This window comes from Chrysemys picta, chromosome 2, assembly GCF_011386835.1.
Source record: "Chrysemys picta bellii isolate R12L10 chromosome 2, ASM1138683v2, whole genome shotgun sequence".
NCBI classification, from domain to species: Eukaryota; Metazoa; Chordata; order Testudines; family Emydidae; genus Chrysemys; species Chrysemys picta.
In genome coordinates, this window is record NC_088792.1 from 51,688,185 (window position 1) to 51,708,382 (window position 20,198).

At 42.4% G+C, this 20,198-nt stretch overlaps 1 protein-coding gene and 1 long non-coding RNA gene across 3 annotated transcripts in view; one reads left to right on the plus strand and one right to left on the minus strand.

Moving 5' to 3' along the window:
- The window catches only part of LOC101944751 (uncharacterized), a 31,999-nt gene extending 30,753 nt beyond the window's left edge, over positions 1–1,246 (minus strand). Inside the window, exon 1 of the long non-coding RNA XR_508153.4 lies at positions 1,118–1,246. This is a non-coding gene — a long non-coding RNA (uncharacterized LOC101944751). The remainder of the gene's footprint in view (positions 1–1,117) is intronic.
- A 781-nt stretch (positions 1,247–2,027) lies between these two features.
- GLCCI1 (glucocorticoid induced 1) overlaps positions 2,028–20,198 on the plus strand; it is a 98,404-nt gene continuing 80,233 nt past the window's right edge. Inside the window, exon 1 of one of the 2 annotated variants that reach the window (XM_005299877.4) lies at positions 2,028–2,701. In XM_005299877.4, the coding sequence (XP_005299934.2) occupies positions 2,185–2,701 (517 nt within the window). In that variant the 5' untranslated portion in view covers positions 2,028–2,184. The remainder of the gene's footprint in view (positions 2,702–20,198) is intronic. The other variant, XM_008163419.4, reaches the window with a different exon arrangement.

The following is a 20,198-nucleotide window of genomic DNA, read 5'->3' on the forward strand; positions in this document are numbered from 1 at the left end:
AGAATCCTGTCTACCGACAGTGGCCAATGCCAGGTGCCCCAGAGGGTGGGAACCTAACAGGTAATGATCAAGTGATCTCTCTCCTGCCACTCGTCTCCACCTTCTGACAAACAGTCTAGGGACACCATTCGTTACCCATCCTGGCTAATAGCCATTAATGGACTTAACTACCATGAATTTATCCAGTTCTCTTTTAAACTCTGTTATAGTCCTAGCCTTCACAACCTCCTCAGGTAAGGAGTTCCACAAGTTGACTGTGCGCTGCATGAAGAAGAACTTCCTTGTATTTGTTTTAAACCTGCTGCCTATTAATTTCATTTGATGATCCCTAGTTCTTGTATTATGGGAATAAGTAAATAACTTTTCCTTATCCACTTTTGCCACATCACTCATGATTTTAAATACCTCTATCATATCCCTCCTTAGTCTCCTCTTTTCCAAGCTGAAGAGTCCTAGCCTCTTTAATCTCTCCTCATATGGGACCCGTTCCAAACCCCTAATCATTTTAGTTGCCCTTTTCTGAACCTTTTCTAGTGCCAGCATATCTTTTTTGAGATGAGGAGACCACATCTGTACGCAATATTCGAGATGAGGGCGTACCATCGATTTATATAAGGGCAATAATATATTCTCAGTCTTATTCTCTATCCCCTTTTTAATGATTCCTAACATCCTGTTTGCTTTTTTGACCGCCTCTACAATTACACCCCTAGATTACAGTGAAGGCTCTCCATGACCCATTATTTGGCTAAGACTAATGTGACTCAGTAGCATCCCTTTTAGGTAGCTAAGGAGTGGTATGGACACACTTTAGGATCATAGATTCATAGATTATTAAGCCAGAAGGGAGCACCGCTCTGATCTCCTTCAAAATACAGGCCAGAGAACTTCCCTGAATTAATTCCTGTTTACAGTACAGCATATATTTTAGTAAAACAGCCAGTGTTCATTTAAAAATTGCCAGTGGTGGAGAATCCACCACAGCCTCTCAATGGAGTTCTGTCCCAGAAGGCAGCTGTAACACAGGGCTGTAGTGGGGGGGGGGATGTAAAGTAGGATAAATGGGGAGGCAGAAGTAGCCCCAGGCAAAAAGAGAAGAAAAAAAATCCAGACCCACCTTTCTGATCAAGTTCTTTCAAATTTAAAAGGAGAAAACTGGGGCGCAGCTAGAGGAGAGGCCTGAGCGGGTACAGAAAAGAGGGCCTATAAAACCAATCTTAATGGAAAGGAACGAGCCACACATTTCTCACTGGCTCGGGCAGGGGCGCATAACGGCTTCACGTGTAATGCTGAGGGGAGCCTGCTCATTTGACAAAATACTACACCATGTACACTGAGTACTATACAGCCCCACAGGCGGCCCGGCCGGCCGGCACCCCGGCAAAAGTCAGGGCTACTCTCCCTGAGTAGCTGCGGCACCGGCCCTCAAGCAGCCCTGCGCTCGCATGTGCCCGTTCAGCGCCCTCACCAGCTCTCCCTGCGCGCTGTGGCCGCAGAGGTAACAAAGACACGGAGCCATCGGACGGGCCTGCCCGGAGGCGCGATGGGGTGGCCTAGTCACACAGAAGGGGTAACGGCCAGCCCCAGCTCTGCGCGCGCCCCGGGCCTGAGGCAGCCTGCTCCCCTCGTAACACAGCCGCCACCTCCTCGCTAGCCCAGCCCACCCCACCACCGGGCAACTTAAGCCGCCCAGCCCACAGCTGCCACCTCCCCACCGCCCAGAGCTGCTCTCCCTACCCCCTCAATTAAAAAGAGACCTCTGATTGGTGGACAGTGCTGCCCTTCATGTGCCGTAGCCAATCAGACTAGGGCTAACGGAGGCAGAGTACCCAATGGGCGCGCTGCTTGCCGCCCTTGCCCGTCGCTGCCGGGCGGCTGAGGCTACGAGTTGCCATTCGGGGGTAGGCAGGGCGGCGAAGAGAGCGGGTGTCGGTTGCTGCGGCTCGCGAGGGTAGGCGCACGGGGCTGGCTGCGGACCCCTCCCCCCTTCGCCGCGAGGGGCAGCGCTATACGATGTGAACGGCTGCGGGGCTCCGCAGCGCTCCCGACGGGCGGCGATGGCCAGAGCCTGGCGCGGGAGCAGCCGCCGTCGCCGATAGGAAGCGCCGGGGGCAGCCGGGCGGCGTGGAGAGTCGGTCGGGCCGTGAAGCGCTTGTCCCGTCCCCGCCCCCCGGCGGCGAGTGCATGTGGGGAGCCGGCCGGGGGCAGCGCACGGAGCCCCTGCCGGGACTTGCGACCCCCCTGCCCGCCATGTCCTCCTCGTCCAGCTCCTCGCAGACCCCGCCCGGGCACCACCCGCCGCAGAGGATGAGGCGCGGCGCCGCCGGGTCACCCACCGCGGCCAGCGGCGCCGCCGGCAACGGTGCGGGGGGAGGCGCCGCCAGCAGCGCCGGGACCAGCCGGCTGCTGCAGCCCATCCGAGCGACCGTGCCCTACCAGCTCCTGCGGGGCAGCCAGCACAGCCCCACCCGCTCCCCTTCCGCCTCGGTGGGGAGCAACACCGGACCGGCGGGCGGCGGAGCGGGCCGCGGCAGCAGCCCACCCAGCCCGACGCCGCCGCTGGCAGTGGCTGCCCCCCCGGGAGGCGGCGTGGCGGACCCGGGGAGGGTGAAGGGCAGGCAGCGGCGCTCGCCGGAGAGCGGTGGCAGCAGGAGGAGCAGCTCACCTGAGAGACGGAGCCCCAGCTCCCCGGTGTACAGAGGTAAAGCACCCGGGACGGAGAGAGACCAGGGGGCCGAGGCCGAAACACCATCTCCTGAGCCTTCTCCTCCAGAGGAGGGCGTGTGAACCCCGAAATACCCCCCGCCCGAGAGAGGGACGGGGGGGTTGAATCATCCTCTCTGATCTATTGCAAAGAGCCGAGCCATGAAATAATCCCCGAAGAGACTCGTCCCAAACCTGAAAATACCCCCATCATGAGTTTCCCCAGAGAGATGGGGAGTGAACCCCGAAATACCCCTTCTCCCCACTTCCCAAAGAGAGAGTAGGGCTGAGATCTGACCTCAAAAAAATTCTATTTCCTCTCCCTTCAAAAGGGACCAACTGTGGGGATGAGCCCTGAAATGTCATCTCCCTTTTCAAGGGAGAGTGAGAAATCAAGCTTTAAAGCACCCTTTGCAGAGAGAGATTGGGGTTTAGGGCTGAAATACCTCTCTGTGCTCCCAAATAGAATGATGAGGACAGGCCTGTAAAATACACCCCCATACATGCACACACAAGGAGGTGCAAACAAGGCCTGAAAGGATCACTCCCTCATACAAGAGGCGGTACAAATACAACATCTAAAGTATGACCGACCCCATGCTGCCCTCCATGCAAAGAGGTTTAAACGCGAGCTTTGATATACACACACTTGATGAGATATAGATGCTCTAAAATATCGTACCTCAGTGCACATGGGTATAAAACACCATCTCGCCGTATATGCCTGGTTATAAAGAAAAGCCCTAGGATATCCCACTACCACCCCTATATGGGTACACACACATGAATTGAGATGGCACAGATATAAGCTCTAAAGTAACCCCTTCCCTCTCCATGGTATTTTAAAACAAACCCAACCTCTTAAACTGTTCTTCCCCCCCCCCCCCCCATTTTTAATTTTAAGGTTAAAATGTGAATTTTAAAATTCTTCCATACACATCAAAACAACACAAAATTCTGATAGTCTAAAGAAATGCTAAAAATAAACCGCCAGACCTAAAAAATCATAAAATGCCTCAAAGAAAGAAATTAGAAAAATGATAGAAACCTTAAAAACCACAACCTAAAATACAGCCTAAAAAGCTTTAAAATAAGTACAGGCTCATTATCAACAGCTCTAACATAACCTGATTCATGTTGTCTGTTGAATTATTAAAGGTGTTAAAGTGACTGTGGCCATCTTAGTCCCGTCTCCCCTCCTCCCCCATCACTTCAGCAGTTGAATGAATCAGACTGAATGCACTTTGTATGTTACCCTGCTGCAGTTATCAGGTATCGCACATCACCTCTTCATGGGAACATTTTATATGGCTCAGCACCCCCTGTACCTCTCTCTAAATCTCTCAATCTTTATAATTTGCCACACAAATGAACATAAATGTTTTGGTTGTCAACATGTTTTGTAGACTGGAATCGGTTCCCTTATCTCTGCCCCCCCCCCCCCCAATATCTCTATTGGGTTTGTGGTGAATGCTTGAAGTCTATTGTAATGTTTGTGACTTGAGCCGATCTGGCTATTCAAATAGTCCTAGGATACAGGCAACTCAGTATGTAAGTATATAAACATATGACTAATAATATTAATGTATGGCGTTGGTATACTGTATACAGTATTTACCCTTATAGCGAAGACTAAATGCTTTCCATCACATCTTAGTATTTATGCCAACATTATGCAATAGATCTATTATCTTTATTTGGGAAGAGATTTGTAGGGTTACAGGGTTTTGCATGCTTTCAAATGGAAACAGTCCTTGGCAATTTTGCTTCAGTCAAGTTGTATTTAAAAGATTGAGGTTCATTTGTTCCCTTAACTCTAGGAATTTGTATTTTTTTTTTTCTTACTGAGCTTCCTTTTTTTCCCTTTAGAGACATACAAGTGTACAATGTTACTCTGAATTCTGGGAAATCAAATAGGAGGTCAGCCAAAACAAAACAGACTTGATGCATATAATTAAGTGTGAACATTAAAGCTGATGACAAATATTATTATAAATCGGTTCCCAGGTCTAACTTCGTGATAAACATTGTAATGTTGCAGTGAGTGAGGGTCTGCACTTCAAATGAAGAGTGGGATGTGGGTAATTACTTGTGGTTGGAGAGAAGTACTGCAGAGCTGTTAAGTATTTCATTAGTGTATTCATGTGGGTTTTTTTAATAAATACATTTTTGGTTGAGTAAAATTTTAATTTTACAAAGTGACATGCGTGTTTGGAACTGTAAGTTGTTGTCTTTGTCTTAATAGTTCAAACCTATAAATTAGTACTGAATGACTTCTCTATCATTAAACTTGCTTGAGCCTGCCTTATGGTAAACTCTTAGCAGCAGATAAAATTTGATACTGTTTTGTGTGTGTACTATATAAAATTATAAGTGGTCCATTGAGATATCTGTCCATAATCCCCAAGGAATTTGTCCCCCCTCCTTCAGGTCGAGCCAGCTGCTGTTGCAGAAACTTGACATCCTACAGCAAATCCTGAATGAATGAATGAAAACAACGTGATCGCCCTAATAATGACCACTATTGCACACGTCAACAGCTTTATTTTACAGAAATACAGGCACCATTTTCTAGAAGACTAGGGTGATAAAACTGTTTTTATAGTTTTGCGAATTAAAAGGTAAAACAAAAAAAAACATATTTACAAAATTTGGAGCATGGATGAGGTACCCAATGGCATGAGTTTGCCTCCTCATTTCTTTGATCTACTCTGTTCTGGATCTTTAGTACATAATGTACATGAAGTAAAAATCAGTTGTAGCTTGTATGGTAGTGTCTGTACAGAGACTATAGAACGGTGTTGGAATACTACTAGAGTCATAGTGGAGGGCTTGAAACACTTCTTGTCATCAAACATGGACCATCTTACTACAGATGATTGCACAGTTTACTCCTTTGGCTATTGTTAGCCTCTTAATCATGCCTGAGTATGACATAAGTCTTAATGAAACTATTACACTTTGTGTCATACTCTTAAAGCATTTCCCCTTTTGATGTAAACTGAAAGTTCCCACTGTTGGCATAATCCTATTTTTTGCAATGCAGAGACCGTTTTGGTTCTGGCTGTGCAGACTGTCTTGTATTGTTTCAGGAGCATGCTGTTGTGGGAGACTGGCTATGCTTTTGACAGAAAAGACGTTTTTCTCTACCTAAAACACCTGGTGTTTTTCTCAGTTCCTTTCAGTATAGATGCCTTGAATTTGATCCCTCCTCTAAACCATCTTGTGTGAAATATTCCAGTATTATGAGTGGGTTTCCTGAGATTTACTTTTTTTTTTTTTTTTTAAACCATATTCTGTAAAACTACTTTGGGTTTGAGCCTTTTAGGGGTCAAGGCAACTGCTGCTGCTGCAGACACTGACATCACTAGTGTATGAATGAAAATGGCATGCTCCATTTCTTCCTCCCGTCATCCTCTTCTCCACCCACCCTCCTTTCTCGGATGTTCAAAATGCTATTTATATTTCTAAAACAAGATAGCTTTTTTTTATGTTTAGATTTAAGATTTAACATGCCATAAAAATAACTTTGGTAGGAAAACTGTGTTTTTAAAAATGCTACCAGTATTTCTACATGATCAATATTGAAATTGCATGGCTGAGAACTTTTTGAGTTTTGTATACCTCCATCAAATTACCCCCCCCGCCAAAAAAAACCCCCACCCCATCCCAAAACACTGAATAAATGTACTTTTTTTTGTTTGTTTGTTTGGTACACTAGAATAATCTTGGAAATGTGCTAGTTAAACTTAAAGTGAGAAAAGGAAAATACTATGTCATTAAGGTGCATGTTTTTAGAGTTCAAACAAGTGTTTTAGAAAATAGGTATAAAGCCCTATGGCTTGTTGAATGTAAGAATAACCCAGTTTTGTGAGGTGAGGAATGTATGCCTCAGCCTATTTAATGCAGAAATTGATATATAAGGCAACATGACTAGCAACAGAAGACAGTTCAGTAGAAATGAAGGCTTGAATACTATTGCAGTAAGATGTCAGTTGAGTGAACAAAATAAATGTTGCAGTCTGTGTGTTCTGGAGTGGGGGTGTGTGCGTGGAGGGCTGGGGGCAGCTACCAGAATTTCCCGTAGTTGAATAAGTTTAGATCCTTTTTGTGGGGAAGTAAAGACAGTAGTTCATATTAAGTGTAAAAACTTATTGAATTTATGACCTCAGGGGAAGTGAGATGCTATAATGTTATAGCTGCAGTTCAAAATATAAACTTGTTTTGTAGAATTTTTGTCGGTTTTCAGATTGAACATTTTGCATTAAGAAGAAATGCCCTAATTGTATGTTAATTACAGTGGTACCTACTAGCGTGGTTATAATTATCAGAAACAGAAATATCGTTCACTTATGTGGTTTGTAATGTAAATCCTTCCCCCCTCCCCCCCGAAATTTCCAAAGTCAGAGTTAGCTGTAGGGACAACTTTCAAAAAATATTTTAATTGATTTAGCTGTTTAGGGAATTAAGCACTTTTAATATTTTTATAAACAACTTCTGGAGGTTTGCCAACACTAATAAGAGAAAGTAATAGCCAGGTGCTCCAGAGGAATAAATGTGTTTATCATTTACTACTCCTGAAGAGTACTGTTTTGCCTATGCACATATGAAGCTTTGGTATTTAAAAAATAAAATTAAAAAATCTTCAAAAGATTAAACAATTGCATGTCTCCTGGATAAAAAGCATCCAACAGTTTGACACAATGGGAGTTTATACCAAGGGTCCTGTTGTACCAAAAATCAAGACCTCTCCTTTATCTCTAACAAATTAAATATAAGGAAATATTTTTTTATGAAACTTCCTACTCTGAGTTACCCAATGTGCATGCACAATTGCAGCATTCTCTATTTTGTGTGGCCACAACAATGATCTCTCCCTCCTCTTTTACCCTACCCTCGCCCTTAAAAATTGCTTTAGTTGGAGTATAATCCATAACATGAGTGACTAAATTTGAAACAGATTCCATGAGGTGAAAGACTGTTTAGATAGATCAAGGGTCTGGTAATCGTCTCCTTTGATAAGGATGTTTATTAGGTGTACTGTGTTAATCAGCTTGTTTGTGCTATTAAACAGGTTCCTAAAAGGCTTTTTTCAGATACCATGGCATAGAAAAATGGAAAGATTTAGGTATTCCTTCTGTCTGAAGTTGCAGGGTATTGCAGCAGCTCACAAAGATGTAAAGGAAATAGTATTTTTGTTCAGTGAGGATACCACTGTAAAAAAACACCACTTTTGGTAGTACTTACACAGTGATTTATATTTTCAAGTCACTATATTAACTTCACCCCCATGAAGTAAGCAAGTATTATTATACATATGGGGAAACGGAAATATAAGTTGACTTGTCAACATCCACAGAACAAGTCAGTAGCAAAACTGGAATTAGGATTCTGAAGTTTTTGGTTTCCATTCTTGCCCTTTGCTGTATTCCACACAGACAAAAGCTGCACATTAAACTGCAAAAGAAAAGATTGAAAGAATGTATAAAGTAGAATTATATGAAGAAGTCAACATGTTCAAAATATGCGTTTGTATATTAACAGTATAGCAAAGTTCAGCAACCCACTAAACTTAGTAATGCATTAGGAAACTAGGAAGTAAACATTATACTGCCTTCTGCTACTGAAGTTTGAGTGGTTTGATAGGGGTTGTTGCCATCAGTAGTTGATAGCAATCAGTTTTCTAAGCAACAGTTTCATTTTACTTAGACTTGGAAAAGCTAGCCTTAACACTGCATCTGTCATGTTGCAAAGCATATGCATATAATGTTTGAGAAATTAAGCAAACATTAAAAGTGCAAGCGAACAGTCAAGGTATACCTCAGATTAGATTGTATTTATTTTCTAAAATATGCTCTAGGAATTATTTTGGGGAAATTCTATAGCCTGTTTTATACTGGAGGTTAAGATGATCACAATGGTCCCTTCTGGCTTTAGAATCTCTGAATATGTTCAACAGGGTGGATTTAGTGATTTAAATCATGATTTAAATCACTAGTCAGGAAGACTCGATTTAATCATGGTTTTCTACATAAAAGTGCATTCTTGTTGGTTGTTATAACCTTGAATACATATTCTTCACAACTCAGAGATAGATGTAGGTTTCATTTTTAGAAGGTACACACTATACATTTTTAAACAGTGACTTATTTTGGAAACTTCCCAGATTAGTTTTACAGCTATATCAGAAAATGAATGATTGTTTGGTTATTTCATTTACCAATGGTAATTGAAGCAGTTCACCTCTCAATGACTTCATAAATATCTATCTCCAATTCAACAGGTTAATCATTAATATTTGGAGGATTTTCTTGCCATGCTGTATTAAGAGGAGAACATCATGAGACAGACATTTACATTGTTTTATTTAACTAAAACAACAACGTTAAATATTCTGGATTTTTTTCTTCAACAGCAGACATACAATATTTTAACAAAAAAGCATATGTTCCTTGCTTCTCACATTAATCTTCAGACTTCTTCTCCTTGTCCAGATCTATTCCGCCCCCAACAATCTTCTATTCATTGTACTTTTTGAAACTTTGCACTTTTAGAGAGAGATAAGGGGTTGACTCTGTGTGCACAAATTTGCAGAGGGACAATAGAGTTGAGGTCTGTCATGTCTCACCTCTATATATTTATTTATTTATTTATTTATTTAAACAAACACATTTTTGCTGTTAACAAGCATGTTACCTCTGGAGACACAAATCCACAGTTTGAGAACTGCAAAACTAAGCATCTCTGATAGTGCTCGGTCTAGAAGATACTAAGTCCCATTGGTTAGATCAGGAATCGGCAACCTTTCAGAATGGTATGTCGAGTCTTCATTTATTCACTCTAATTTAAGGTTTCGCATGCCAGTAATACATTTTAACCTTTTTAGAAGGTCTCTTTCTGTAAGTCTGTAATATATAAATAAACTATTGTTGTATGTAAAGTAAATAAGGTTTTTAAAATGTTTAAGAAGCTTCATTTAAAATTAAATTAAAATGCAGAGCCCCCCGGACTGTTGACCAGGACCCGGGCAATGTGAGTGCCACTGAAAATTATCTTGTGTGCCACCTTTGGCACGCGTGCCATAGGTTGACTACCCCTGGGTTAGATAGAAAGATTTAACCTAAATAATCTATACAGAAGCCTGTGGAACTATTGGAACTCCTTTACAAAACTTCTTAAAAATTACATGAATATATTGTCTCATACTATAGAATTAGAATTTATAATCCCTATTCCATGATGAGATAGTTTTAATTAAGATACATTATAGCTCAAATATATCTTTAAACAGGTTTTTCCTCAAAAAGCATTTTATCAAAAAAATCCAAATTTAAAAAAAGTTTTTTTTTAATAAAATCACTGATTTTTATCCACCCTGATATTAAACCTATTTTCATTATTACCCCAGCTCAGTACTTGTTGTCTCTTCATAGTGGAGGTTGCAGTTAAGTTTCAGTTTGAAGTGGTTGGTCACGTCTACATTCGGAAAAGGTGTGTTAGCTGGGACTTGCTACTTCCCATAAGTGTTTATCTTGACCACCTAACACATGGTAAAACAGCAACTAGCCTTGACTATACTATGATTTTAACACATTAGCTAATGTGTTTAAAATACATCTTTTCCTACTGAATACAAGGTCATTATGGTAAAGGCATACTAACTAGATATTTCTGCTAAAATAATGATTGATATTCTATGATGTAAATTAAAATGTTGACATTTAAATAGCCATTGTTAGGTTTTAGTGTTAACACGTTATTGAAATGAATTAGGGTAGTTCTCATTTTTCAGAGCTATTGTTTCATGTATTCCCTCCCACGTATTCCCCAAACCAATTCTTGGGTAGAGTCAATGAGAATGAAGAAAAATAAGGGAGGTTTATCACTATAATCCTTAGATCTCTGGCAGAAATACTCCTAGTTCTACTGCTGATAGTATTGCCCTTCCCTGTCCCTCTTCCAGGGTTGGCAATTTCCCAGGAAAAACTAGTTTAGAACAGGGCACCGGTAAATACCAGTTTAAACTAGGAAACATAATTGAATCTGTGTGCAGCAAGTTCAGCAAGCGTGGAACAAAGCTTTTCAAACTTTGGATACATCTGTTCAAAAGTGAGAAACATGCTTGGTCTAGCTACTACATCAGAGTTGGTCTTCTGTTACAGAATGCTGCATGGCCAAATGGGTCTGGACTGGTAGCTTCTGATTGCTTAATGCTTCAAGTCCAAAACTCTGCATTATTGTTTTCATCTAATTGAATGTTTTTGACTTTTGTTTTTACAGTATTGGAAACTGGAATATGAGTCATGACGTGTATAATTTCCTTGTGAATAATACCAAACCAAAATGTATACAGACATTCTGATCTCCAGGATTTCAATTACATATATTAATATTACACCCACTGCAGATTTGCTTTTTATTTATGACCCTAAATTACAAATCTACAAATGTACTGCCTTATGTAACCACAATTTGAATGTTTAACAAAAACAAAGCGTAATTTGGAGTGCATTAACTAAACGGTTTTAAAAATAGAAAAGCCTTAAACAGGGACTAACTAGTCTTTGTGGCTTGGTAGAAACTGATTTTGCTTGGTAAAAAACAGATTTGGTAAATACAATGCTATCCCCTGCCCTCTTCTTTCCCACATTTGCCTCCCTCTGGCTGTCAGTCTTCCTCTTGCCTCTGTGTACCTTCCACATTCTCCTGCATATCCACTTTTTTCTCCTTTTTCCTCTGCCCTCCCCCCCCATGTTCCCCTGCTTCTCACAGTGCCACTCCCAGTATAGCATATGGGGTCACCATCTTCCTAAGGACAGTGTGGTTTCTCTCCTATTGGAACATTGGGAGGTGGTGGCCAGCATTGTTAAAGACAAACTAAACTTCCTTCTGAAATAATGGCCATCTTAACCAAGTGGCCCCAGAGATGGTGGCCATTTTGAAAGAAGTCATTTCTTCATGCATTTCTCCGAAGATTATTCTCAAGTCTGACCAATATTGTTTCTGCAATGAAGAATAACAAAAAATGACTAATAATTGCTTTTTAAAAACTGTCCATTCTTACAGTTACTCAAGATTCAACACAGGTAATTTAAAATTTAAATTTAATATTTTTAAATTTATGCCCTTTATATGTTAAATGCCACACTGAAAAGCCACCTCCATGTAGAGGAAAAACAGGGATTTATGCCCCATTTTAAGATTTTTATTTTTATTTTTTATTTTTTTTCAGAGTGCATCTTAAACTGGAGTCATGACCAGCTGTTCCATAATAAATATTGATGTTTGGGAGAGCCCATACTTCAAGTATCCATGTGTGCTCTTCCTGAAATATAGTGTTTGGCTATGTAAAGTCATATGAAATTTAAAAAAACCCCAAAACCTTGAAAACCATAAATTACATGAGAACATAATTTTTGAAGCTTTCAATAATATTGGAGCTATACATTACATTAGCCAGACTAAATGATATGCTAAATATTCCAATACTTTATTTGTTTACAAGTAGATTATTGCATGTGACCATATGATGAATTGTAACATGGTTACTGCTTATAAGGTATTTAATTTATTACAGGTTTGGTAATGGGTTAAGACCCATTTTCAGATACTGAGTAATTATACTTTTTTTTTTTTTTTTTTTTGGTTTGTCACATTCTCCATTTGATGCTAGTCTTTGCAATGCTGTCCCTGTAGTCTCATCCATACTATTCCAGTGACCGTATACCCAGTGAGAAGATGAACATTGTATTGTGCTGGTATTAATATAAATGCTAAATGACCAAGTGAACTGCGTGGTGTCAATTCCACCATGGGTTTCTAATATTAAATGATAAAAACCTTGGCTAATGCAGAGTGAAAGTGGCCCAGTGATAGCATGTGTCCTCCTAGAACACTGAGTTCTGCAAAACTCAAACTTCTGAAAACCAGGAAATACAAAGTTAAGGTAAACACCCACTCAGCCTAAACTCTGGTCCCCACCTAAAGCTGGTAGTAGCCACTGGCAATTACCTCAATTCACTACAGCTGCATTCAGTGTATTAAGTGTAGCTGAATTGAATGGTGGAAGAATAAGATGCAACAGGTTGGAAGAGCTGTGACTGTGATATGAGGTGATCTGAGTCTGTCTTCCCAGGTGTGCTGTCAAAGGAAAGAGGTACATATTGCACCTTTACATTCCAGTCTGGATCATTTTAATACAGAATTGTGTAGGTTCAATAGCAGGGCACTGGGGTTGTCTTGCCATGGGTATTGTCAGTAGGGAGGTGGGATATGAGAGCAGTATGTGGATTTAATGCTGGGTAAGAGGAAGTATAGTTGTGGATGGTATTCTTTCAGTAAGTATGAAGGGATTGTAAAAGGGAATGAGGTAGTGGTTAAATTTTACAAGTGAGGTATTCTGTCGGCAAGTAGGCTCAGTGTTTGAGGGTAGGCCAAGTGCAGGTAGCACCTGTCCATTACAGTGAAAAGACAGAGTGGGAGTGTTATAGGCATATTGAGCAATGCCCCAAAGAGGGCAGAGTTAAGGTTTCATGGGCATTTCCCTTACATATGTATTTCCTGGTTTTCAGAAGTTTGTTTTGCTGTACTCAGCATTCTAAAAGGGGCACGAGCTATCACTGAGCAACCTTAATGCTACATTAATGAATTTTTTTGCCATTTAATTTCCTAGGCTTTTGTAAACAGGAAGCTATGTTTGCTGATAGGAATTAATGGTCATTTAGACAGCTGCAGACCTCACCTTGGTTTGCAGTTGATATGCTATCATGGCTAGGTAATAATCAAGACCTAGCTTTTGTATAGTGCTTTTCATCAGTAGATCTCAAAGAACTTTGTATCATCATCCCCATTTTACAGATCGGAAACTGAGGTATAGGGGTGATATGGCTTGTCCAAGGTCACCCAGCAGGCCAGTGGCAGACCTACGAATAGTCCAAGTCCAGTGTTTTTTTTTCCACTTGGCCACACAGTTGCTATGTGATGTCTCAGTGCTTCTCTCTCCGCTCCCTGGCACCCCTCCTCCCCCCCGTACATTTTATTATAGTAGAATGGGGATAATGGTCATACTTTGAAATGTTTTCAATGTGTAGTTGCTAACCGACCTTTAGATGAGATTTCTCTCACTGGCCCTGTGTCCCAAAAATTTGATAGTTTTTAGATAGTTGTTACAGTAACTTCAAGCATGTGAGCAAAGACTGGTGTGTGCTGCTTTTTCTCCATACATTGCACCACCATTCCTTGCAATATGTCGTGTGTGCTGCCTCCCCCACCCCCTTCCAGCTCCCCCTCTCCTTCCTATCCCATTAAGCCATTAGTTGGCACTATAGAAACCATTAACATGTGATAAGTTGTTCCTTCCTGTCTCCTGGCCTATGTTGCTGCTTACACCTGTCACAGGCAGTAGCTTACTGGAAGGCCATACGCTATCTTGATTATGTAGCCAGAGCTGCACACTGAACTGGACCTCTCACTACCTACTACCCATCTCAAGTTGGGATTCCTATCTTTGAGACTTCCCCAGCCATATCCTAGGTCCACCCAGTCTGTCCCCAGGTCCACCGTCCCGGAGTGATTTGTATCTTAACTATTCATTTTCTGGGTTTCTGGTGTTTAAACTTGTTGCCTTGGTTCTCCCCACCCAGATACCAGCTAATATGGAGGGGCAAGGAGACTCTCATACACTCCAAGGAGAGCAGGATACCCCAGATCCCAGAGCAGGCAGGGAAGGAGGCTCAGACCAGTGCTGAGGGTAGTACTCCCTGAGATCCCAGCACACACAGTGAAGGGGGAAATTCAGGGCTGATTGTGTGGGGGGGCAATATCCTCTGCTACCACTCACATTCTCCAGCCCCTCCCTTCTCCCCTCCTACTTCCCCAATCTCTCATCTGTCCCCTACCTCTTATTACGATTTACCTCCCTCTCCTTGACACCCCTATGCCCAGCAAAAGATTCCAGATCCTCCGCACTGTTCCTTCCTACTCTTGCACCCCAGTCGCCTCTCCCAATTAGCATTCACATTTATAATATCTTTTTTTTTCCAGAAATAGTTTGTTTCTGCTATACTTGGATTACCTTTCTCCAAAATAAATAAAAACCCAGCACCTTGACAAAAACAGATTTCTCCTCCTCCTCCTTCCCCCTCCCCCCCCAAATGTTGACAGTTCAGTCTTAGATTTCTGCCCACGCTGGGTTTCGGACTTGAAGTTGCAGGCTCAGGAAGTTGTTAAATGGTCCATTCATTTAATAAGAACATATGAATGATCATATGGAGTGAGACCAGTGGTCCATCTAGCCCAGTATCCTGTCTTCCAACAGCATCCAATGCCAGATACTTCAGAGGGAGTGAACAGATCAGGGAAAATATTGAGTGATTCATCCCCTGCCAGCCAGTCCCAGCATCTGGCAGTCAGAGGCTTAGGGACACCCAGAGCATGGGGTTGTGTCTGTGACCATTTTGGCTAATAGCCATTGATAGACCTATTCTCCATGGACTTATCTAATTCTTTTTTGAACCCAGTTATGCTTTTGGTCTTCACAACATCCCTGGCAACAGGTTCTACAGGTTGACAGTGCATTGTGTGAAGAATAGGCAGGAGTTTCAAACAAACATAAGGAAGTACTTCAATTCAACAGGTGACCCCGGCTCTTGTGTTATATTAAAGGATAAATAACATTTCCATATTCATTTTCTTCACATCATTCATGATTTTATAGACGTCTATTGTATCCCCCTTAGTTGTCTCTCTTCCAAGATGAACAGTGCCAGTCTTTAATCTCTCCTCATATGGAAGCTGTTCCATACCTCTAATAATTTTTCTTGCCCTTCTTCTGTACCTTTTCCAATTCTAATATCTTTTTGAGATGGGGTGACCAGAACTGCGCACAGTATTCAAGGTATGAGTGTACCATGGATGTATATAGTGGCATTATGATGTTTACGATCTTATTTTCTATCCCATTCCTAAAGGTTCCTAACATTTTGTTAGCTGTTGTGACTGCCACTGCACATTGAGCAGATGTTTTCAGGGAGCTATCCACCATGACCCAAGGATCTGTCTTGAGTGGTAACAGCTAATTTAGAGCCAATCATTTTGTATGTACAGTTGGGATTATGTTTTCCAATATGCAACTCAAATTTTAGATTGATCTTTCAAAGGGGTTACCTGATCGAGGTAAATACAATCTGAAACAATAGTGCTGAGCTGGTGAACTGCTCCATTCATGTCAGCTGCTGTTTCCTTCCTCCCCCAACCCCACCGTACCCCCAAATTCTAGTTTATTGTGTTTGAGAGTGTTTGAGGGTATTGGTTGCCATATACTAGAATGGGTGGAGAACGTACGGCCTATCGGCCAGATCCGGCCCGCTGTTTCATTTCATCTGGCCCGCGGCAAGTCTCTGTGTCGTGGGCTGGAAGCCCCAAGCCTCGGCGCCGCCCACGGGGCTGGAGCTGCAAGCACTGGCTCGCCCTGCTGAGGGGGGAAGCTGGGGTTGCCAGGCCGTTAAAAGTCCAGTTGACTCCGCACAGCTCTCGGAAGTGACCAGCATGCCCTGCAGCCCCTATGAGCAGGGGCAATCAGGGAAGCTCCACGCGCTGCCCCAGCGCCAGCTCCGCAGCTCCCGTTGGCCTGGAACTGCGGCCAGTGAGAGCTGCAGACAGCGTGCACAGTGCAGAGCCCCCTGGTCTTTCCACCTAGGGACTGGACACGGGGTGGGGGGGGCGCTTTTGGAAGCAGCGCAGAGCCAGGGTAGGCAGGGAGCCTGCCTTAGCCCCACTGCGCCACCGACTGGGAGCCGCCTGAGGTAATCGCCGCCCAACCGGAACTCACTCCCTGAACCCCCTGACCCAGGTTGGAACTCCCTCCCACACCCAAACTCCCTCCTGGACCTGCACCCCAACCCTCTGCCCCAGCCCTGAGCCACCTCCTGCACCCCAAACCACTCATCCTCAGAGCCCACACCCCTAGCTGGAGCCCACACCGCAGCCTGCACCCCAGCCTGGAGCCCCCTCCTGCACCCTGAACCCCTCATCTCTGGAGCCACAAGTGCCGGCTCGCCTTGCTACGGGGGGGGAGCCCAAAGCCTCTCACCCCCCCTTCTCCCCGGGGCTGTGTGGGGGCCCACGACTGATTTTTTTTTTTTTTTTTTCTTTTTTTTGGGTCAGTGGCCCCGATGGAAAAAAGGTTCCCCACCCTTGCACTAGAAAATTAGATCAACCCAGCTACATCACTCAGGAGGGGGGGGAAAACCACACACACTGAGCACCATAGATAAGCCGGCCTAAGTCCCTGTGTAGACAGCGCTAGGTCGACAGAAAAATTATTTCCTATGCATAGCTTCTGCCCCTTGAGGAGGTGGATTAACTACAGTAATGGGAGAACCTAACTCTGCCAATTGGGGAGATTCTGTAGTTAATCCACCTTTAATTAATCCACCTGCCCGAGAGCTGGGCAGAGGAAATAATTCTTCTGTTGACCTAGAGCTGTCTACTCAGAGACTCTAGGTCGGCTTAACTATGGTGCTCAGTGCATGTGGCTTTTTCATACTCCTGAGTAATGTAACTGCATCAGCCTAACTCTTCACTGTGGACCTCACATTTGTCTAAACTCATGCATAGGCCAGGAAGGCGGAAGGCCTGTAGGACACTGGGAAAGATTACTCCTTTGGAGGAATATCCTGTTGTCCAGTTCATGTAGGATGGTTTGAGATGCAAGAGCAGGCCCTGAATGAAGGCTATGAAGACAACTGAGACTTCTGGGACAGCCCTACTATGTCATTCTTGACCAATTTGCAGAGAACATTCCTCCCCACATGCCCTGCCCTTCTGAATCACTCTTCTAGTATTGAAGGAAAAGATGGTGATGAGGTATGGCATCCCACAGCAAAAACTGGGAACAATAAACTAGTTATTAGGGCATGGTGAACCACAGCAGCACTTGGGAATGACAGCCCAATACTGATGGCACAGTGGCAGCTATTGCTAACAGCCCAATATTTTTAGGTGAAATAGGAAATCCTCATTCCTCTGTTACATCTTTCCTGGGAGCATGAGTAGGGATATACAGCTATAATTCATCTCGGGCAGCTGGAGACCAATTATTTAAAGTCAGCCTCTCCTCTGTGACTGTATACGCTGTATACTATTCAGTACTCCATAAAATGACTTTGCATCATTATGTACAATATACAATTCAGGAGTTATGTTCTTAATTCAGTTCTGTTTAAATTGAGAGCTCTGATAAGGCTCAACGATTTAGAATAAATCAACATAAACCACCTCCCAACTTCAGCATTCGGTACTTTGAACTGACCAAGCCTTTAACTGATCTCAGTGTGCCTATGTACTCAAATGCCTGCAGTATCCAGTGTTGCAAGTAAGAAGTGAAATGCACAAAGAGTTTGAAATGATTTGCTTCTGGGGATTTAATGTGATATTTGCAATACTTTATCCTTGACCTATAATATTAGGTTAAGTTTCTTTTACAGTTCTTCTCACCATAACATAGTTTGTACTGCCAGCAGTTCAGCAGCTAAGAAGCAGACCAATTGTCTTTATAGAATTAATTTTCTTCTTTGAGGAAACAGAGTTTTTCAGTTTATCAATTCAGTTAACGTAATTTTTTTAAAAGTAAATGTTTTACATAATGTATTGTCTTGCACACCAACATACAACTTGAGTTGACAATGTTAGTCCTACAGCATATGTGGATAGCACCCAAGATTAGCAACCATGAAAATTCACATACCCTCCTGAGTTAGCTCTATATCTGCCACCATGAACAATTCATGTATACAGACTACTGACACTACTTTCTACAGATGTTTCAAAAATATACATTACCTTTGAGGCTGGTTGATTATATTCTTGCCCATGAGAAATTAAGCTGCTGATGTAGAAAGCCGAAATTTTTTTTCTGGGAAGAAAACCAAGTGTTTGAAATGTGTTTGTACTTTTTGTCTTGGGCAAAGAGGATGACAACACAAAGAAGATAGTCTTCCTTAAGAAATCATCGGATGCACAGAGGAAGTACTGAATGAACATAAGCCAGAATGGACCAATGAGAGTAAGGTTTTACAAGAAAGAATGAGCGAGAGTATTGTGTTATCAACTGTCACAATTAAGCAGGGGCCGGCTATAAGCAGAGCAAGGCTATAAGCCTCAGAACTGAAATTTAGTTCTATGAAGATAGATTTTACCTTAAAATGGCAACTCTCCAATTATAAACCTAAATTCTATTCTTCTTTCATCAGCATAGTTAGCTGACAGTTTCTTAAAAGAAAAAAAATGTCCTTAGTTGTTACACCATCCAAAGTTTATTCACTGACACTTCTGCCATAAACCTAGTTTTTATTTTTTTGTATATATTGCATAATTTCGACACGTCATGGGGGATAATTTTCTCAGACTGCGCTTAAAAAAAAAAGCCATTGAATTTAGATTGAGCATTTGAGGCAATTTTAGATTTGTTTTCTAATCAGAGCACAAGGGAAATTAATAGATTTGCTGCCAACTTGTGGGGTAGTTTCCAGAAAATGTTAAACGTCAGTCGAAATGCTGTATGTGGTATAGTTGTACCTGTGTCATTCAGAGGACATTAGAGAGACAAGGTGTGTGAGGTAATACCTCTTTATTTGACCAACTTCCATTAGAGAGAGACAAGCTTTCAACCCACCTTGTGTCTCTAATGCAAATGTTTGAAGTCTTGAATTTTGTGGTACAATAATCACTATATTAAGGATGCCTATTTTGTATAGGGTGAAATATGTTGGAAGTGTTATGCACAGGTGTGCCAGCTAAACTAGCAAAATAAAAAACTGCTAGCAGAATGTTTATAGCAACAATATATACAGGGTGTATTGAAATATCAAGGAAAGATAAAGACTGTCTGCAATTTCAGTTATCACAGTAATAACAACTATACCACTACCTCGATATAACGCTGTCCTCGGGAGCCAAAAAATCTAACTGCGTTATATAGATCTTGCTTTGATATGCCAAAGTGCACAGCCCCGCCCTTCCCCCTTCTCCCCCTCCCTCCGGAGCACAGCTTTACCACATTGTATCTGAATTCGTGTTATAGCTGGGTAGAGGTGTAATTAATTTACAGGGAGCGCAATATCCAGCCAAACTGGATAACCAGCACCCAACTATAATCTAGGCAAGGGAGATTTAAGCCATACTCAAAAACCTATACCTAAAATATCAGACGGGTAGCCGTGTTAGTCTGCATCTGTAAAAAGCGACAAAGAACTGTGGCACCTTATAGACTAACAGAAGTATTGGAGCATAAGCTTTTGTGGGTGAATACCCACTTGCGTCTGACGAAAGCTTATGCTCCAATACTTCTGTTAGTCTATAAGGTGCCACGGTTCTTTGTCGCTTTTTACTATACCTGAAATAGGAACTTTCATATTAGACCCACTCATCATCTGGAAAGGCACCAAGTTCTGCAACCACATCAAACCATGTGGCTTTCTGTCCAACCAGAACAAAAC